Source organism: Hibiscus syriacus, unplaced genomic scaffold, assembly GCF_006381635.1.
Source record: "Hibiscus syriacus cultivar Baekdansim isolate YM2019G1 unplaced genomic scaffold, ASM638163v2 tig00112523_pilon, whole genome shotgun sequence".
NCBI classification, from domain to species: Eukaryota; Viridiplantae; Streptophyta; class Magnoliopsida; order Malvales; family Malvaceae; genus Hibiscus; species Hibiscus syriacus.
The window spans coordinates 1-19,604 of NW_024063355.1; the positions used below are offsets into that span (position 1 = coordinate 1).

Below are 19,604 nucleotides of genomic sequence, written 5' to 3' on the forward strand. Positions count from 1 at the left end.
AATAAACTTAAAGACCCTAGTTGAATGCTTCGAAGCTCAAGGATTAGCCAAAGAAATTTACCCCTCCTTACACAAAAAAACGGGCTTACAAATTACGACTATTGCAACACTGTCATTTTATATTTATAACTTTACTTGGACTAAAATTAGAGCCTGGTATCATTTTTACCAGCTATCAGCCGCAACCTCTACACATCTCTCTCCCTGTTATCTTCTTCGGCCGAGAGCTCAACCAAAGCTCTCAGGCCATTGCCTCACCGTTCGCATACCACGGCCTAGGCTTCAAGAGTCTCTAACCGCCGTATCTGGTGGCCATCTTCGTTGCAAACCCTTGGTCGGAAATACCAACCAAAGGTCTAAATGACCTTAAACGCCTCAAACCATCTCCTCGACCGAACGACCAACAAAACCAGGTAATGAAATCTACTCCTTCCCTTTTACTCGGTATTTTGGGTTTGAATGATTCTGACTTAAATTTTTTTTTTCATTTCAGTCGAAGACTACCACTTATTTGATATGTTTTTTTTTTTATTCGAATGATTTTTAATTCTAAGAATGATCAATACGAAACTTAAAGGTGTAAGGGTTATTGGAATATTCAGATACTTACCCCGATAATGACTCTAACTGCTTGTATATTGCTTGACTTTGATGTTATTGTTGGATCCCTCCCTTTTTGATCTGTAATGTTTTTATTGAGAAAGAATTGAAAAATGAACTACTATCCAATGATCTTTGTTTTCATTCAGAAAGGGAAGAAAGCCCTTTTCTTTTACACTTTTTTTCTTTTAGTTACAGTAGCAGAACCCCTGTTTACAATGCTTTTCTCTCCATCTTCCTTTCTACTCGTTTTTCCCTCTTTTATTTCTTTTCTCTCCACCGAATCCTTTGTTTGCATTGATTTTCTCTGCGTTTGTGATGTTTTGATGGGTTTAGTTGGGATTAGTTGGAATTGACTTGGTGGCTGCTTGAACGTTCAGTGGATGATTACAGGTCCACGTGAGATGATATGGCATGATTGGCGGTAGCTCATACGCATGGATAAGAGCAGCAATGAAGCACACATGCATCTGGTGGCTAGCAGGTCGATTCTGGATTCGGGTCTTGTAATTGAGTTTGTAAATTGGGTCTGCAAATGTAAAAATAAATATTAATAATAATAATAACAATAATAACAATATAATTATATTTATAATATTTTTAAGCCGGTCAAAAACGGGTGTCTACAATATTTTTAGGTATCAATTTTTTTATTAATCTGGTATAAGACAGTACTCTCGACCATTTAACATTGAAGTTGAACGCTCACATTCTTAACATTCTGATGCTCGAAGTCGAGACCTCAAGAAATAATAACATTGTTCATCTTTAAAGTCGTTTAGTTCATGCATTTTAGGTATCAAATGGTTTAATTGATTTGATAATTTTATATTTATATCATAATTACTAATTTTATATAATAATTATATTAAAAGTATTATATATTGTATATATACCATATTGAAAATTTTAATTATCATTTTTTAATTTTAAAATCAAAACACTAAACGTTATTTAGAAGGAAAATGTGGGGAAACAATAGAAAATAAAATTGTAGAGAAAGGTGAAGGTTTTCGTACCTACCAACAACCAAGGGTAGGTATGTAAATAACTATACTTTAAAAATAAATAAAATACTAAGTAAAAATTAATGATTAAATAAAATAAAAGAATAAAAAATTAAAAGAGCATTTCAATTTCTTTTATTTTTTTCCATTTATATAAATAAGTTTTAATTGTATACATTTAAACAGGTTGTATATCAAATCGGCATGAACGAGCATTCTCAATGGTAAATAAATTGTTGGGCGTGAATGTTTAATTTCAAATGGTTGAGGATTATTATTATAAATATTATATTTAGTTTAAAATTCATTTAACTTATTGTATTTTATGCTTAATATGATTTACTTATTCTCCCTTTAATTTATTGTTAAAAATACACACAAATAATGGATCTAAGTAGAACTATTTTCATGGTTTTAAAAAACTAATTACAAATTACAAATTTATAATTTATATTACAAATAATAAATAAAAACCATATCGCAGGTATATAATCATTTAGACAAAGTGGTTGGTATAAGTTTGTTTCTTAATGAGAAAATGTCATCTTAAATTTAAGGGTTAACTACATGAAAAATCACTTGTGTTTATGTTTTATTCACTTTTGGTCACTGATTTAAAAAAACATAAGATATTATCAATTTCGTTTTTATTTAATTAAGATATGGTCACCCGAGTTAACTGTCGTTAACATCAATTATATTTTGATATAATTACACATTTGGTCCTTATTATTTACATATTCTCTCAATTTAATCATACTTTTAATAAATTAAAATAAATTTAATCCTCCAATAGAATGATGTCACATATCATGCCATGTAGGGTGAGCGTTCGATCGAGCTGAGTCGAGTAAAAAAATATTTAGTTATTTGAGTTGACGAGTTCTATTTTACAACTTGGATGACATGGTATATTGACGAAATTGATAATTCAAACATGACAAACGAACTATCACATCAACACCGTAAATCATCACATTAATAATGTTAACTGGCACGTCAATACTGTAACGGTCAATAACGAAAAACGTTGATCGTTAGACCACATTAAATTTGTTTACTGAGTTAAAAGGTAACATTAAGAGAAAAAAATATATATGGACCACATTAATTTTGTTAAGTGCATGAGTTTTTCTCTAAAAAGAAAATAAAATTTTTAAAAAATATAATGTTTTGATCTTCGTACTGTATATTATGCATGCTTTTGTTTCGTGTATTGAACATATAAAATATTAAAAATAATCTGTTAGCACAAGTGGGAAATTTAAGTAAAGTTCTATATGATTGATTTGGTCTTTTATATGTTATGCATGTATTTATTTGTTAGGTTAGATTTATTTTTTTATATTTAATTTATTAGTCGATTAATTTGAATCGGATATTGTAGAAATCAGTTCTCAGATAACCCCACACGACCATCGGCGGCACTCGTATTTCTGCTGAATCGACGGCCTACAACCAGCAAACCAGCACAGCGTCCAAACCAGAGTAAATAGAAAAGGTTAAAATCATCATAGATGTAAATGGAGAAGAAGCTGTTTGCAAATGCCCTGTTCAGTTAGATCATGTACATAAACTTCTCTGCCAAAAGTTTTAGCCATCAACATTAAATATATCCTGCTGCTCAATCGACAATCCGTAGCATTCGTATCCAATATTAGGTTTGAATTCTCGATCAAAAAGCGTATCTGAACTGTAGCAGAATGAAGAGGCTAGCTCCATGTATGCTACGGTTGACCACGAACTACAGCAAATGCATCCGCTCCGCGTATGATTGAAGTAACCATCTGTTAAGAGGCTCTCCGCACCCGACAAAACACCCGGAATTGCCATTCTCGGTGAAAAACGGGAAGCTAAAAATGTTAAGAAGATCCTGAACAGCTTGTCGCACGAGCGATGATCCGGTAACCCTGCTCCGCCTGCCCCATCCTGTCACTATGTCGATCCTGCTAGGACTGATTCCGGAAACCAGCATTTGCTGGCGAAACCAGGCGAGTGTCCTAGACAATGCTGTTACGGCAGTACCATCAGACATCACATGTAGGTTGATCAGCCAATAACATGCGCTTTTCTCTCTAACAGCATCGGGATACACATTCTTCTCTGCGGCTACCTCCCAAACAGACCGGCCTCCTCCTTGAGCCCTGATTTGTGAAGAAAATCCACAATGGCATCCACCAGCCCCCTCTTGCTCTCTCTATCCTCACTGTGCATCATATCCAAGAACTTGTTGGCATGATCATGTACATTTCGACCATCAGGTCCCGCTGAAGGCATACTTAGCAGAAACATATGTGCAGGATGACCGGTGACAGCCAAGAGCTGGCAACAAATCCCCATATCATACGGAGACCCAACCTCTGTACAATAACTCAGGAGCAAGGTATAAGTTTGCAAAGAAGGATTTAAACCAAAATCCACCATGTTTTGCAGCAAGTTATAAGCATCTGACAACTTGTGTACTCTAAGGAAAGCACTGAGCAAAGAATTGTAAGTAGGAACATTTGGGAGCAGCCCTGCTTGTAGCATGGCTTGATACCATTGCCAAGCCTTCTCGATATTACCGGCCTTACCCCATAAGTCAACCAGCAGGCCATAAACAGGTTCATCAGGCACCCAGTTTTTCCTTTTCATTACACCAAAAATTGCTTCTGCTTCATCCAGATATCCACAGTGTCCGAGCACCTCCATTACTATGCTGTATGTGACCTTGTCAGGTTCAAATCCAGCATTCTGCATATCACGGTAAAGCTTTAAAGCACTGTCATAGTTCCTTGCCTTTGCATGCAAAGCGATCATGATGTTGTAGGAGACTAGATTAGGAACACAACCTTGATCAACCATCCCACGAAATAACCGGTCGGCAGCAGGCAAGTGCCCGGCCTTTCCAAGACAGTTGATTATCACACTATAAGTGAATGTATCAGGAGAAAGGCCAACTGCTTGCATTTTGCGGTACAAGTCCATGGCAACATCAAGAAACCCAGCTTTGGCATGGATATCAATAAGAGTACAATATGTCACACGATCAGGTTCACAACCTATTTCCTGCATTTTATTGAACACGTTAATAGCTTCATTCAAGTAGTTTGCACGTCCATAACTATGAATAAGACGATTGTATGTCACCACATTCGGCTGACAATCATCCTTCACCATCTGGTCAAGCAATCTATTTATCGACCCAAACTGCCTTGCACGACCAAGGATGCCCACCATGGTGGTGTATGTATGACCGTCATGCTTGAATCCCTCCTTGTTTTTCAGCCAATTGAAAAGGCCAAGAGCAACTGAAGGATCCGGTATTTTCTTTAGAACTTGGTTAGCTTGATATGCATCCATTGAAAAGTTGAGATTTTCAAGAGCCTGCTCGGCAGCAGGGCCCCACTTCAACTGTTGCAATATCTGCGATACAGTTTCCGCCACATGCCCAGTGCCTCCTAAAGATCTGGTCATAGAGACTCCTGTTGCCATTTTCATGTCTCTAAAGGATCTCCTGAAACCATCCATGCCAGAATCTGAAACCTTTGCACTTGAAGGTATAACATTGGAATTAAAATTTGACATGAAACGATGAGATTGAACTTTCACTCCCTGCGGTGTAGCCTTCCTCCTATCATAAGAATTTGCAGAACTACTTTGAGTTTCCGATGAATCCACAATTTCAGCATTTGAAACTTGCTTGAAACCTGTAACAAAATTGGATTTTTTGCCTCTATCTTTTGTACCAAGGTAGCTGACTGTTGATTTTTCCCCTGTTGCTATTTCACGTGATGGTTTTGGATTGACTTTGGCAAAGTTCTCTTTTTTGACAGGCCTGAAAGCTGGAGATTTTATAATTGGAAGAGTCCTCGTCGATTCAACCACGCAGTGTCTAGGTGAGCTTAATATAGAACCATCAGACAAAGGAAGTTTGTAATTCATCAGATCGGACAAGAAAGACACAGCTTCAATGCCAGCTTTAACAAACTGGTCAGAAATGGTAGGTGATGCATGTTCATCGTGTTGAATACCATTGGTGCTGCGAGTAGAATTTACAATGTTAGATCTACTCAAAGGAATAGGATGAGAAACAGGCTGTGGTGCTCTCTCAGTTTCATAATAATCAACAGCTTGGGGTGCAGTGCCCAACTTCAGAGCTCCCGTAGCTGAGGATTTGGACAAAGCTTCCTTTCTTATGTTCTGCTGCCTTCTTGAAACACAAGTCTCATCCTCAGGGCAGGTGCACGAATTTCCATCTACAGCATTACCTCGTAAGCCACTAAATAGAAATGACCTTGCACCAATGGACAGGTTACCGATATGCTTTGCTCGTAACATGATCTGCACAGGCCATAAGATTTTTCAAGAAAAGTTTAACCCCCATATATCAACCATGATAAAAGCATCGATCATACAAAGACAAGGCACTAAACCAAACCAAAGGAAAAGAGGATAATCCACATCTTTGCTACAACAGGAATATTGTTACATGCCACTAAATGCATGCTAATTATATTTTGAGACAGATGAATATCATACGGAGGATTCTAAATCCAGCAATGACGTTTGATAACTTCATAGAAAATGAGATTACGTTTGATAACTTCATAGAACATGAGATTTAATTGCATTTAAACATCATATAGCACTTCTGCACCAAGAAATTCATATGAATGGGAATCACAATAAATCAACGACTCCAAACTATAGCACAGAATAAACAAAGAGCTTGTTGCTTCTAAGAGGTTCTCTATTGTATGTTTCAAAGGAAATTTTCAGCTCTAACCCTCTTTATCAAATACAAAAGGGAGCAATCCATATGCCTACAACATTTTACCACCAATATCAACAATTTTGGATACCTTATCTACACTCCACAACCGTAGAAGAATAAAGAACCGATCCCAGAGCCAGAGGTGACATTCACAAGCTTATTATGAGACAGAGAGACATAAATAGCTGAAAAGAATGACAATTGCAGTTAGACCATGCAAAAAGTGACTCCTTTTCTTTCCCTGTCAAAATAAATAATCCATTCTTTTCCATCCATCGATCTCCAAAAACAGTAGAAAATCAAAACGAACGCTCTAATCAACGGAAAGTAAGAATTTCTTGAGCTAGCCTTTCACCTCTTTTAGCAGGCAATTCTCAATGCACCTTAGCATTAACAAAGGAAAGGTACACTCTAAATACCAACAAAATCATTCATCAGAAAATAAATCAACCAAGTGCTACAAATAGCTTAAATTAACACCAAGTGCTCTCTTTCACAGCACTAAATCCCTCTAACAACGCCATTCTTATTTCTAGTGATTTCTTTTTCTTTTGACTAATCTTCTAAATCCCCAATGCATCTGACAACCAAAACCATCATGCTTTTCTTCTTCGCCACCGTTTAAAACACTCACTTAAAACCCAAAATATAATGAACCAACAGAGCCTATGTGCTTAATCATCGAACAAAGAAAGAAAAAGAGTACCCATTAGTCGAGAAATCATAAAGGTTTTTAAAAAACTGGCGCAATACAGAAGCAAAAGAGCTGAAACCCAGTAAAGAATGAGATCGATATAATGCAAAAAGAACAACGAAAAGATCAAAGCTTATGAGAAGAGAAACAAAATACCTAAGAACGGAGTTGAAAATTCTGGGTTTGTTTCAAAGAGAGCAATGGAGGCGGCTCTCTTCTTCCTTTCTCTTTGTGTCAACGCTCTTTTCTTTTTTATCAAGCGAATTGGAGTCTCGGTGACGGTAGATGTTCGTCGCAGCCTTAACCCGAAGGCTTAATTGTCCATGTAGTCCGAACTATTTAAGATTTTGAATTTTGGTACCAAATCTTTACATACTTTAATAGGCTTAATTATAAAATAAGTGCCCAAATAATATTGCTTTTTCAAAATAGGTGCCCAAATAATTTTTGAATCATCCAGTTCTCAGGCCATAATGGACGTTAAATTCCATTATTAAATGACATATGTCATGTTCTAATAATTTTAAAATTTTATTTAAATTAAAAAAATAGAATTATATATTTAAAAAACCAAAATAAAAAAAAAACTTTAATAAAACCTCAAAACTTTGAAAACTTCAATTTCAATCTTTAAACTCACGCCAATTGTCGTCGTTTGACGATGATTGGACCTCCACCAGAACCTCCACCCTACAACAAGCCAAATATGACCATAAACATCGCGACACCCATGCGATCCAACAACACGCACAACGATAAGGGAGACGACGACTGACTAGGAAGATGGCAAGAACATCATCAGCGATGGAAATCGTGGTCGATAATAGAGGTTAGGGTTAGAGATTTGGGGCTTTTTTGTAATTCTAGAATATATTTTTTCTAAATATAATTTTGTTTTGCTTTTTAAGTTTTGAAATTATCATAATGTGATAAGTGTCACTTAATAAAATTTATTAATGGTGGTCGTTACGTTTGAGCACCTAAAATTGTAACATTTGTAACGTTAGACACCTGAATAATTAAAAAATAAAATTGAACGCCTATTTAAGAAAAATAGTACAGTTTAAACACTTATTTATAATTAAGTCTACTTTAATACTTAAACTATCATTCGATCCACACGAACCAAACCACATATGATTTCTTTAATACCTAACCTTTGTATTATACGTGTTCTGTCAAGATGTTTAAATATTTATTGTCAAATAATTTTATTATTATATGATTTTATTACCAATGATATAAAAAAAAAACATAAATATTATATATCTTAAACGCATGTTAACACAAATTTAAAAGTTGTATTTAAATATTTATGAAAATATATAGACCTTCATTCATTTGTCGAAAGAAAAATATAAAAAGGTATATTTAAATATTTTTATGAAAATTAATATTTAATTAATATAACGTTTATTTTTAATGTAAATAGAGCTTATTGGGCCTTCTTAAGCCATCTAGATTTAATATGAAGTAGGGCTCCCCACCCCACTCCCATGGCTAATTGGGCCAAGCAATTTTCAATTTCCCTGTTATTCTTTTAGTAATACAAATATTTACAATATTTTAAAATACTTAAAAATATTTTTAATTACAATTTAATTCTTTCGTCATTCAATTTTAATTCCATTATTAAATTTAAAAAACAAATTTTAATATTTTTCTCCTTTTTTATATATTACCTAATTATATAGATAACACAAATCCGGCACGAACCAAGTGGTCGTCGTGGTAAATAAATTATTGTTATTCCGGATTCGAGTTCAAGCACCATAGATTTTAGGGGTGTGAGCGTTCAATGTCTAAATGTTGAGAGTTATATGTGAACAAACATTATCTTATACTTACTTCATATTAATAAAAAAACACACACAAATCCGACTCTATTCGAACTCTAAAACCCATCAATGATTTGCCCATTAAGAACACTAAATCCAGGTATAAAGTAAGGGTTTTAAATTGAAAAAATGTGAAAGCTCAAAATAAAGGTTGGGATGTCACTCATATTATTCCATGGCATGGGGTATGGGGTAGGGCAAGCAAAGGGAGTGAAAAGGGTAATTTTTTTTATTATTCTTTATTTTTTCCAGCATAATGATGGAGGTCATCCTCGTCTAGGGCTATTTGTCTCTTTTATTTCATGGGTCTACTAATTATCCATGACAGATTATAAAGGACTCCTCATCATTGCTTTGTGAGGCTAAACTTAGTACCAAAATATAAACGTAGAAGAATATATTCGTTGCTTTGTGGGCCTACTCCTCATCATTATCAGGTCGATTCAAATTGTTAACAATTTATTTTAATTAAGTAGATTTAAGTTTGAATTTTTATATATGTAAAATATTTTTATTAAATAGCGTTAAATATATGATGCAAGTCGATATAAATTAATTATAACGAAATCTCGGAACCGGAGATACAAGAGAAAACCATATATTCCAACCGGAGTTGAAAAAAAATGCATGCATGCATGCATTGAGCTTTATTTCATTCGTTCAATTTAGATGGCCATACGCCATTCATAGCCTTTACGAATTGTCAAATACAACGAGTAAGGCGGGGTGGTGGATTCCACGCGTTCGCCGTGCGAACGAGAGTGTTCACGCACCCACTCTTTTGAACCCCACGGAGTCATACACTTGTGTAGCGGCGAAGAAGCAAACGTGGTTGATTTCTCACCGTTGATTCTTCCTTGTACATTTTCCGACTCTTGAAATAAGTCGTGATAAACTGGATATATCTTTTGGGTTTGGAACTTAATTTATGAGCAGAACTTTTAGTTGAGTTGGCCAACAACAAATTATTCATAAAGAAAATGGGAATGAACTTTATTTAAAAGTGGATGATTTAATTCTATATTTAATTTTACACGAACTAATTTATCTCAGTGATTAAATGAATCATTGTTGTTCTTAAAGGTCACGAGTTCGAGCACCAACAACCTCAGCAAGGTGATCAAACGTTCATTGTCAAATGGTTAAGAGTATTTATAACAGATATTACTTTGTAATCACATTAGGTTAATAAAAAATTATATATTTAAGTTTAGAATTAATTGCACTACGCCCCTAAATTTCAACTTTCATTCTAAATTAATCTCTAAACTTTTGGATATTAAATTTTATCCTCAAATTATGACTCACGTTCTAAATCGATCTCATACTTTTAAACATTCTAAATTTATCTCCAAACTATAACCTTACGTCTAAATTGATTCTCAAAACTTTCGAGTGTTTCGACAATATTCCCCTAAATCATTCAAAAGTTTGGGGGATAAAAAAGAGCATTCAAAGTTCGAGGACCAATATAGGATGAGGGTCACAATTTGTGAATTAATTTAAAACGTTCAAAAGTATAAGGATTAATATTTTATAGTATGAGGTGATTTAGTACATGTTTAAAATTTTCCTAACTAATTGATAATGAACATCCATCTTACAAAGTTGAGAATGCTGGTTGATTAGGATAGCTAACTAATTGATAATGAGCATTCAAAATTGAATCTTGACCTTCTGCTTCTTATTTGGTAGAAGTGGTATTAATTAAGAATGCTGGTTGATTAGGATAGCTAACAAAGTTGAGATATTTGCTTTCAAAGACTTCAATCATCATTTTGACCAAGTCTCCACCTACTTTTTCCCACCCTCAAATGGCCATGGCCTGCCGTCTCTTTGTTAATTTTAAGCAAATCCCTAAACCCACACTTTTTTTTTGGGTAATTATGTATTTAGTTTATAGTACCTTAATTTTCAAAAAAATAAAATCATAACTAACGTTTACTTTTGTTTTATTTTAGTATCTTTTATTAAAAATCTTAACGGATGGGCTGATTGGGCATAGCTCTGGTGGACGGACCAATCCGAAAAGTGGACCATGAGAGAATGACGAGTCGACCAACATTGTCTAGTTTCAGACCCACCGGTCAGTTGACGATGAAGATCGGAGGGTGAAGAAGCTGAAGAGTTCATCGTCGATTTATAGAGATTGAGGTATTTTTCTAGTGAAATGGAGGTCAAAATCACGTTAAAGGGTCCGAAAAGGTGTGGGCTTCATCAGTTGACGGATGTGACCGTCGAAGACGGTAGATGCATCGACCGACGAGCTCGCCCGTTAAGTTTTTAACGGCATGATACGAAAATGGAACAAAAAATAAACGTTATGCATTGTTCTGAAAAAATTAAAAGTTTATGTATTAAAACGGACCAAAACTAATAGTTTAGTTACTAAACTCGTAATTCACCCTTTATATCTTAGGCATACATAAGTTGTGAGTTTAGTTTTTGTATTCTAGTATGATCATTCTTAGTCCTTGTACTTTTAAATCATAAAATTTCACTTCTCATCTATAGTAGTTGTTTCACATGTTTAAGTCAAAATCTATTATTGTCCTTGTACTGTGTGTGAGTTATATATTTAGCTATGCATCCAAAGGTTTTAAATGGCAGTTAAAGTTAGGTATTTTAAGCCCAACTCTTGACTTTTTTTCTCTAATATTAGTTTATCCAAAAATAGAATATAAATTATTAATTAGTGATCTTTGTTTATTTATTGATTAATTAAAATTGTATGATTTTTTTTTTGTTTTAAATTTTCACATTTTAAAATTTTAGTTTTATTTAGAAATCTAATATCTTATTATGATAAATCAAATGATAATTAATAAATCATCAAACTTCTAAATATTAATATTATGTGTATTAAATATAAGGTTGGATATAATAAAATAATTTCAAAATAGTGTATTTATCACGTCTTGTAATTTTAAGGTCACATTTGGATATCAAGTAATTAATATTAAAAGTAAAATTATTTTACTAAAAATATACATACATATATATATATATTAATTCTAAAACCAATAGATCTTTATTGGGAATTGTTATTATTCCTTAACGTAATATCAGAATTTGAGCGTTTAATGTTAAATGATTGAAAATTATTTTTGAGCAGATATTATCTTATATTTATTTTAGATTAATAAAAAATTAAAACCTTTTAGAATATTATATATTTTATTGATTTATGTGAAGATGCATTAGAGGGCTCATCACTTCACGTTCTTTCTTTTATCTGAGTCTACGAGTGAAATCTATCTTACTTTAAACAAAACTTAGTTAGGCAATAACCTACTTAAAGTGAGCTAAAATAAAAAATCATGATAATAATTCAAAACAGTAAAAAAATTAAATTCAACGAAATCATTGAAATTTCAAACCGACTTATTCAAGCCACTTTTGCTCGTACCTGAAAACCATAATCTCATAATTTTATGAGAATCATAATAATCAACATCAATCATAATCAACATTTCAGATTCATGCTCCTCAGACACTTTCCATAAACTTTTACATTTAAATATATTTAAGAACTTTCGTTTTCAGATTTCATTTTCATTTAAATATTTTTCAGAATTTTTATATTTCATATTTTTAACCTTAATGTATATGTAAGAGAATGCAAGACACGTAAGTTAGACGAATGTGCGCAATTAGCACTTCAGTGCTATCATCGTAATCAAAATGTGCACTCCAAGTGCATTCATATCATTTGACCAACTGTGGTACACATAATGTACACAAATGTACCATGTCATAATCATAATCACTCCATCTCAATGGACTTTTCAAACCATATTATATTCATTTAAAATATATAAATATTTTCAACCAAAATCATTTCTTATTCATCATCATAAAAATTGATAATTTGGGTCGTTCGTACCCAAAACCATTTCTGATAATTCATTCAGACATCTTCTCAAAAAATTTCTTATAAAAACTCTTGTTAAGTCATACCCAAATTAAATCATAAATTTCTTATATTGATTTATAATATGAACCTAAAAAGCAAAATTTTTCATTATATAACTATAAATATTATAAAATAATTAAAATTAATTATAAATTCAGTCCAGTTCACTTTATATAACTATAATTTTCAAGCTTATGAATTATAATATGTTTTTTCAATAGTCTGAGATGATTACAAGATAATATATGTTTAGAACGTTTCTTAGTCGTTGATGATGCACATATCATGTATACACAGTTGTCCAAATTCGGGATATTTAGAGTGAAAAAACACTTCATTTAATCATCGACATCATGTAATAAGTTATAATTCGTTGAAACACTATAATTTAATTAATATTTTTAGAGTTTTGAGGACTATATGCATCATTAAACCTAAATCATTATTAAAAATATATTGTTTTTGGCCATAAAAATAATGGACGACTATCTTGGAAGTCTAGAGCCGTAAACGAGCCGAGTCGAGCTCGACTCGAATTCGAAAAGTTTAAAATTAGACTCGGCTCGACTTGACAATTCACGAGATAAAAATTATCAAGTTCAGCTCGAACTCGAAATATAAAATTAAAACTCGATTAAAAAAAAATTCAGGAGTTCGATTTAAGCTCGATTTTGAGCTCAATTCAAGCTCAAACTAAAAATCGAATTTTAACTTATAAAAATCTTATATTACATTTAAAAATATATTTTTAAAAAATTATAATTATCAATAATATATTTTAATATATTTTTAATAATTTAATTTTAAAAAATCTAAAATTATAATATAATTTTTTTTTTCAAATAGCTCGTGAGCTTTTCGGGTCGAGTATTAAGTAGCTCATTTTAACTCGTTAAGAATTTGAGTGTTGATCAAACTTTAATCGAATCAATCTCAAGTAACTTACGATCTAACTGATCTCATTTACGGCCTACTTGAATCAATAGAAAGGAACGGCTGTCATGCAATAAGTATTTTCTCTTCGTGGGTCCAAAAAATCATTAGATTGTTTTCCCTACTATTTTACAATAATAAAACATCATAACATATAAACTATGATAAAAATAATATAAATAAGGATAAACTATGTATTTAGTCACTAAATTATCTTTTGATTATGTTTTGATCACATTATTATTATTTTTTAATCATAACTAATATTACATTTTAGTTCAGTTTTAGTCACTCGTCGTTAAAAAATTAATGGTGACACATACATGACACTATAAAGTAGTGATACATCATCATTGATAAAAATAAAAGTTGTCACATCAATAATTTTATTTATTTTTTAACAGTGAGTAACTAAAACGTAATATTAAATTATTATTTTAAAAAAAATAATTGGATGACTAAATATGTAATTTATCTTATAAACATTTGTATTAAAATCCACACTATAAATTATTTAACACGATTATGTCAAACATAATTAGAGATGATTATGAGTTGGATTAGACCAAATCTTTGGTATTTCCGAATTCAGTAGGAGTATAACATTCTATCGTCAATTATTCAATCTAATGTGAGATCTAATTTAATTTTGAGGTAGAAAATTAAAATTTACTTGTTTTGATCTGACTCGATCTATGATACAATGTGACATATAAACTATTATAAAATTAATAGAAATAAGGTAGACTATGTATTTAGTCACTAAATTATCATTTTAATTATGTTTTTGTCATTTGTCGTTAATACTGACATATCACCGTAAGTAATATTACATTATTATTGAAAATCATTAAAAATTAATAACTAAATTAAAAAATATCTTAAGTTACAAGACTAATACGAATAATAAATCAAGGAGGAAATAAAAAATAATAAATTCAGGAGTAAAATACAAGTTAGCGGATTATAAAAAATATTTAATTTAATCATAAAAAAATCATTTTTATTCAAATATTATATTAATAAAATGATAAGTCAAACCATAATCATACTGCGAAGAAATTTTCAGACCCCCCAGATTTTCTCGACTGACCAGTCACCCCGCGTTTTCTTATTTTCTTTTCTTTCTTTCTTTCTTCATCGGCTCCCTCCGCCGTTCTCCGCCCACCAACCCCGCAACGGCGGCGACTTAGTTTCACTTGTTCTTTGAATTCTTTCTGATTATGGGGAACTGTAACGCATGCGTAAGACCGGACGAGAGTCCGGAAAGTAAACCGAATCGGTCTGACCAGAACCATAAGGGAAAGAAAAAAGCCCGGGAAAGGAAGCCGAACCCGTTCTCCGACAGAGTCGCATCGCCGGCTCCGATCCGAGTACTAAAAGACGTTATCCCACTGAGTCACCGAACTCGAATTTTCGACAAGTACGTCCTCGGCCGCGAGCTGGGGCGGGGCGAGTTCGGGATCACTTACCTCTGCACGGACAGGGAAACGCGGGAAGCCCTCGCGTGCAAATCAATCTCCAAGAAGAAACTCCGGACAGCAGTAGACATCGAAGACGTCCGTCGCGAGGTCGCCATAATGTCGACGTTGCCGGACCATCCGAATATCGTGAAGCTGAAAGCGACGTACGAGGACAATGAAAACGTTCATTTGGTTATGGAGCTTTGTGAAGGCGGGGAATTGTTCGACAGGATAGTGGCGAGAGGGCACTACACGGAACGCGCGGCGGCGAACGTGGCTAAGACGATAGCTGAGGTGGTAAGGATGTGCCACGAGAGTGGCGTTATGCATAGAGATTTGAAGCCTGAGAATTTTTTGTTCGCTAATAAGAAAGAACACTCGCCACTAAAGGTGATCGATTTTGGGTTGTCTGTGTTTTTTAAGCCTGGTACGTGGATGGATTTATTTAGTTCTTTTTTTGAGGTTTTATCTGGGATTTTGATGGTTTGGAACTTTAGCTAATAAAATGTTGGATTAGACTCTTTCTCTTTAAAAAAACTTCTATAGCTTCCCCAACTGGATGGTGGAATAAGAATTTTGAATTCATCTTCAGGGTCTTGTTTGATAATTCTTCTTTAAATTCCTGGGTTTTTCTTGTTTGCGATGCTTTTTCGATTTTTGGGTACCTTTCATAATAGACCTGAGTTCTCTGTCGGTCGTCGGGTAATTTGATTTGACTGGATTTCTGATTTTGCTCGTTAGATATTTGTTCAACAGCTGAATCTTGATTTTCTTCTTTTGGAGTTTGATTACTGTTTTAGTGAGATTTATTCATTGATTTCAGCTTGATTGCTGGATTGATATTTGGGAATTTGGATTTATTTTAGCAGGGGAGAAGTTTTTCCGAGATCGTGGGGAGTCCATATTATATGGCCCCTGAAGTTCTGAAACGAAATTATGGACCAGAGGTTGATGTATGGAGTGCTGGTGTGATCCTTTACATTTTGTTATGTGGGGTTCCTCCCTTTTGGGCAGGTATTCCTTTCTCTTACTTTGTGCTTTTACATCCTTTACATTTAAATCTATGTATGTATAAAAAATATATATATGTATGTATGTATGCATGCGTGTGTATGTATGTATGTATGTATTAATGTATGTATGTATGTATTAATGTATGTATGTGTGTAGCATGTATGTATTCTGATTGCTTACCTCTGTGTTGCTTATTTTCAGAGACTGAACAGGGTGTTGCTCTTGCGATTTTGAGAGGGGTCATTGGTTTTAAGAGGGAACCTTGGCCACAAGTTTCGGATAGTGCTAAGAGTCTTGTAAGGCAGATGTTAGAACCGGATCCTAAGAAACGATTGACTGCTCAACAGGTGCTCGGTAGGTTCTCCGACAGTTCTTATCGTATTGAATTTTCTGTTAGTAAGCAATTGGCATATTTAGTTAAAAAGCATTTGAGGACCCATCTGCCTAAACACTGAATTATTGTCGTAAAGAGTGAGGTCAGGGTGATCTTGAAAGTACGGATCCCTTCCATAATGAATTTGTGCTAACTTTATTCCCGTGGATCGATTGGGTTTATAGCATTTGGAATCTGACAAGGACTCAACATTATTTGCAACTTTGTGCGGTCAAATGCTTGCTGGGCCAAATGTTGACATATTTATGCATTTATCTAGTTAAAATTTTAGTCAATCTTATTTTGAATTGATTAAGGAAATTTATTTTGAAGTGAGCATATTGGGGCACTACGATCCGTATTCAATGAGTTAGTCGGTAAAACTTCCGTTTGCTGTTGTCGAGGAAGGAAATATAACTTTTGAAATGAAGTCCATTAGATGCCTCATTGCATAGAGAATTTAACGACTTCTTTTAATAGCCGTGCTGATTTTTACTGTTCAATCTTGTCCTTGACCCTTCTTTTGGGCACAGAACATCCCTGGTTGCAAAATACTAAGAAAGCTCCGAATGTTCCGTTGGGAGATATTGTGAGAGCCAGGCTCAAGCAGTTTTCCGTGATGAATAGATTTAAAAAGAAGGCTTTAAGGGTAAGCATTTTTAGGCAGATTATGTGAAATTGCTGGTTAAAGATCCAAAATCATTGTATTATCGTGCAATTTGCAAGTTCCTGCAGGTGATTCAGTTTTTGTAAATGCTGCAGGTAATCGCAGAGCACTTATCTGTAGAAGAGGTTGAAGTAATCAAAGACATGTTCACATTGATGGATAAGGATAATGACGGGAAAGTTTCATACGAGGAGCTGAAGGCCGGGCTTCGGAAGGTCGGTTCTCAATTAGCTGAACCAGAGATGAAGATGTTAATGGAAGTGGTATGGTCCCTTTCTTTTGTCTGCTTAATTATCTGAAAGATCAAAACCTAAGCGAAATAATCATAATCACTATTTCCCCCCTGATAATCTCATTCGGCTCCCAAAAATTCGAATGTGAACTTGTGTTTCCTTTGTATTGATCTATTTGTATGATTGTATCAGGCTGATGTTGATGGAAATGGTGTATTGGACTACGGGGAATTTGTAGCAGTGACAATTCACTTGCAGAAGATGGAAAACGATGAGCATTTCCGCAGAGCATTTATGTTCTTCGACAAAGATGGCAGTGGATATATTGAACTAGATGAGCTACGGGACGCATTAGCTGATGAATCTGGTGAAACTGATGTTGATGCACTGAAAGACATCATGCGTGAAGTTGACACCGACAAAGTATGACTTCCATATCTCCTCTGTAAATCACTTTCGATTTCATGATGCTTAATTGAAACAGAACTATTATAGGCTACATACTCTTCGTATTTACTTTGGGGCATGATATTGTTCAGAAATTCTGCAATGAAAAGAAAATAGGATCGTCTGGTTCCTATAGAACCTGTCACTAAAATATCCCTAGAGAAAGATAGGGCTTAGCGGAGTGAAAAGGGTTTTCCCATGTGATGGAAATGAAAACTATTAGCCCCACACAAAGTTTGTGAATAAGTGATTGTCCGATAACGAGCAAGGAATATCCGCCTTTATGCTAAATAGGCGTATTGAACTCATAATTCGTTAGATACTTTTTATTAATGAATCCATAACTTTGCACTTTTACCATATATTTTAATAGTTACACCATTTTTCTCTTTGTCAACTTTCGATTATTCAGGACGGGCGAATCTGTTATGATGAATTCGTTGCCATGATGAAAGCTGGTACCGATTGGAGAAAAGCATCAAGGCAGTATTCAAGAGAGAGGTTCAAGAGTTTGAGTCTTAACTTGATGAAAGACGGTTCCTTGCAGCTCCACGATGCAGTTACTGGTCAAGCCATCGCTGTCTGAGGTAACAGAGGGATCAATTGACTTTGTTATGCATGTGCCTGCTCGATGTTTCTCTCTCACCATTTGATGTCTATAAACGATCTATAACTGAAACGTACGACACCAGTTGCTTCACGGAATGCCATGTAGGTTCAAGTTTAACGGTGAGCTTTTCGGTGGAAGACAGTAATTCTTTCGTAACATGTTCACATCGCCGGCTTTGGTTGTTTTCTTTTTGCTGCTGCATGAAGTGTGCGTTGATCAGTTAAAGTGTATTATTCGTTCTTTCCTAGAGTTATCATACTCGATACATATTCAGGAATGGATGTGAGAGTATGATTCTCCAAATTTAGCATATCTTTGTTGGATACTCGACACTCGCATCCGAGTCCGAGAGAGGTAGGTTAGATGTCCGTAGAATGCGAAGGGCATGTCGGTATATATATATATATATATATACACGTATGTATTTTTCATGTCTATGTTTGGTGATTGTTTCGTTTTACTATTTTGTGCAGCATATAGTGTAGGGTTGTCTTTGACAAATGACATTATAAAAATGTTTCAAATCTTTGTTTTTTTTGTTTCCTTGTTTGTTCATCTATTTCTTCTTCTTCTTCTTCTGGATTAGTCATTGTTGTTTCCTTTTATAACGTCTTGATTGCAAGTGTTTTAGTAACAAAAGCTTGTTTCCAACTAAAAAGTCGAGTTGGCGTCCACTGCCTAGCGTTCGGGTCGGGAGCGTGCCGCGGTTTAAAGTTTACGAGGTGGTTTAAGTATCGAAGATTTATCGAGTTATTTGTGTAAGTTTTGAGAAGTAAAACTATTATTATATCATGTTAGATAAGTATTTTGGTTAAATCAACGATTAAACGTGATGGCTGGTGATCAAAATAGAAATGAAACATAATATTAAGTATGATTTTGATGAAAAATATAATTAGGCGATCAAAATAAAAATATGAAAATAGATGGGTGACATAATGAATAGTTTATCCTGATATTTAAAGGATGTTTTGCTTGAATTATAAATGAACTCCCAAACCCGTAAAGTTTACATGATTTGTGAGTAGCGACGAGAATAGGTCGGGTTTCGGT

The 19,604-nt window shown here is 34.0% G+C and overlaps 1 protein-coding gene and 1 pseudogene across 1 annotated transcript; one reads left to right on the plus strand and one right to left on the minus strand.

Annotated features, from left to right (window-relative positions):
• Positions 1-3,098: 3,098 nt before the first annotated feature.
• On the minus strand, positions 3,099-7,302 carry LOC120181453 (annotated as a pseudogene).
• Positions 7,303-14,772: 7,470 nt separating this feature from the next.
• On the plus strand, positions 14,773-19,040 carry LOC120181255 (calcium-dependent protein kinase 10-like). Its single transcript, XM_039186426.1, has 7 exons — positions 14,773-15,638; positions 16,082-16,221; positions 16,423-16,575; positions 17,128-17,243; positions 17,357-17,524; positions 17,687-17,917; positions 18,354-19,040. The coding sequence occupies exons 1-7, from the start codon at positions 14,968-14,970 to the stop codon at positions 18,525-18,527; spliced, it is 1,653 nt and encodes a 550-aa protein (XP_039042357.1). The 5' UTR covers positions 14,773-14,967; the 3' UTR covers positions 18,528-19,040.
• Positions 19,041-19,604: the final 564 nt, after the last annotated feature.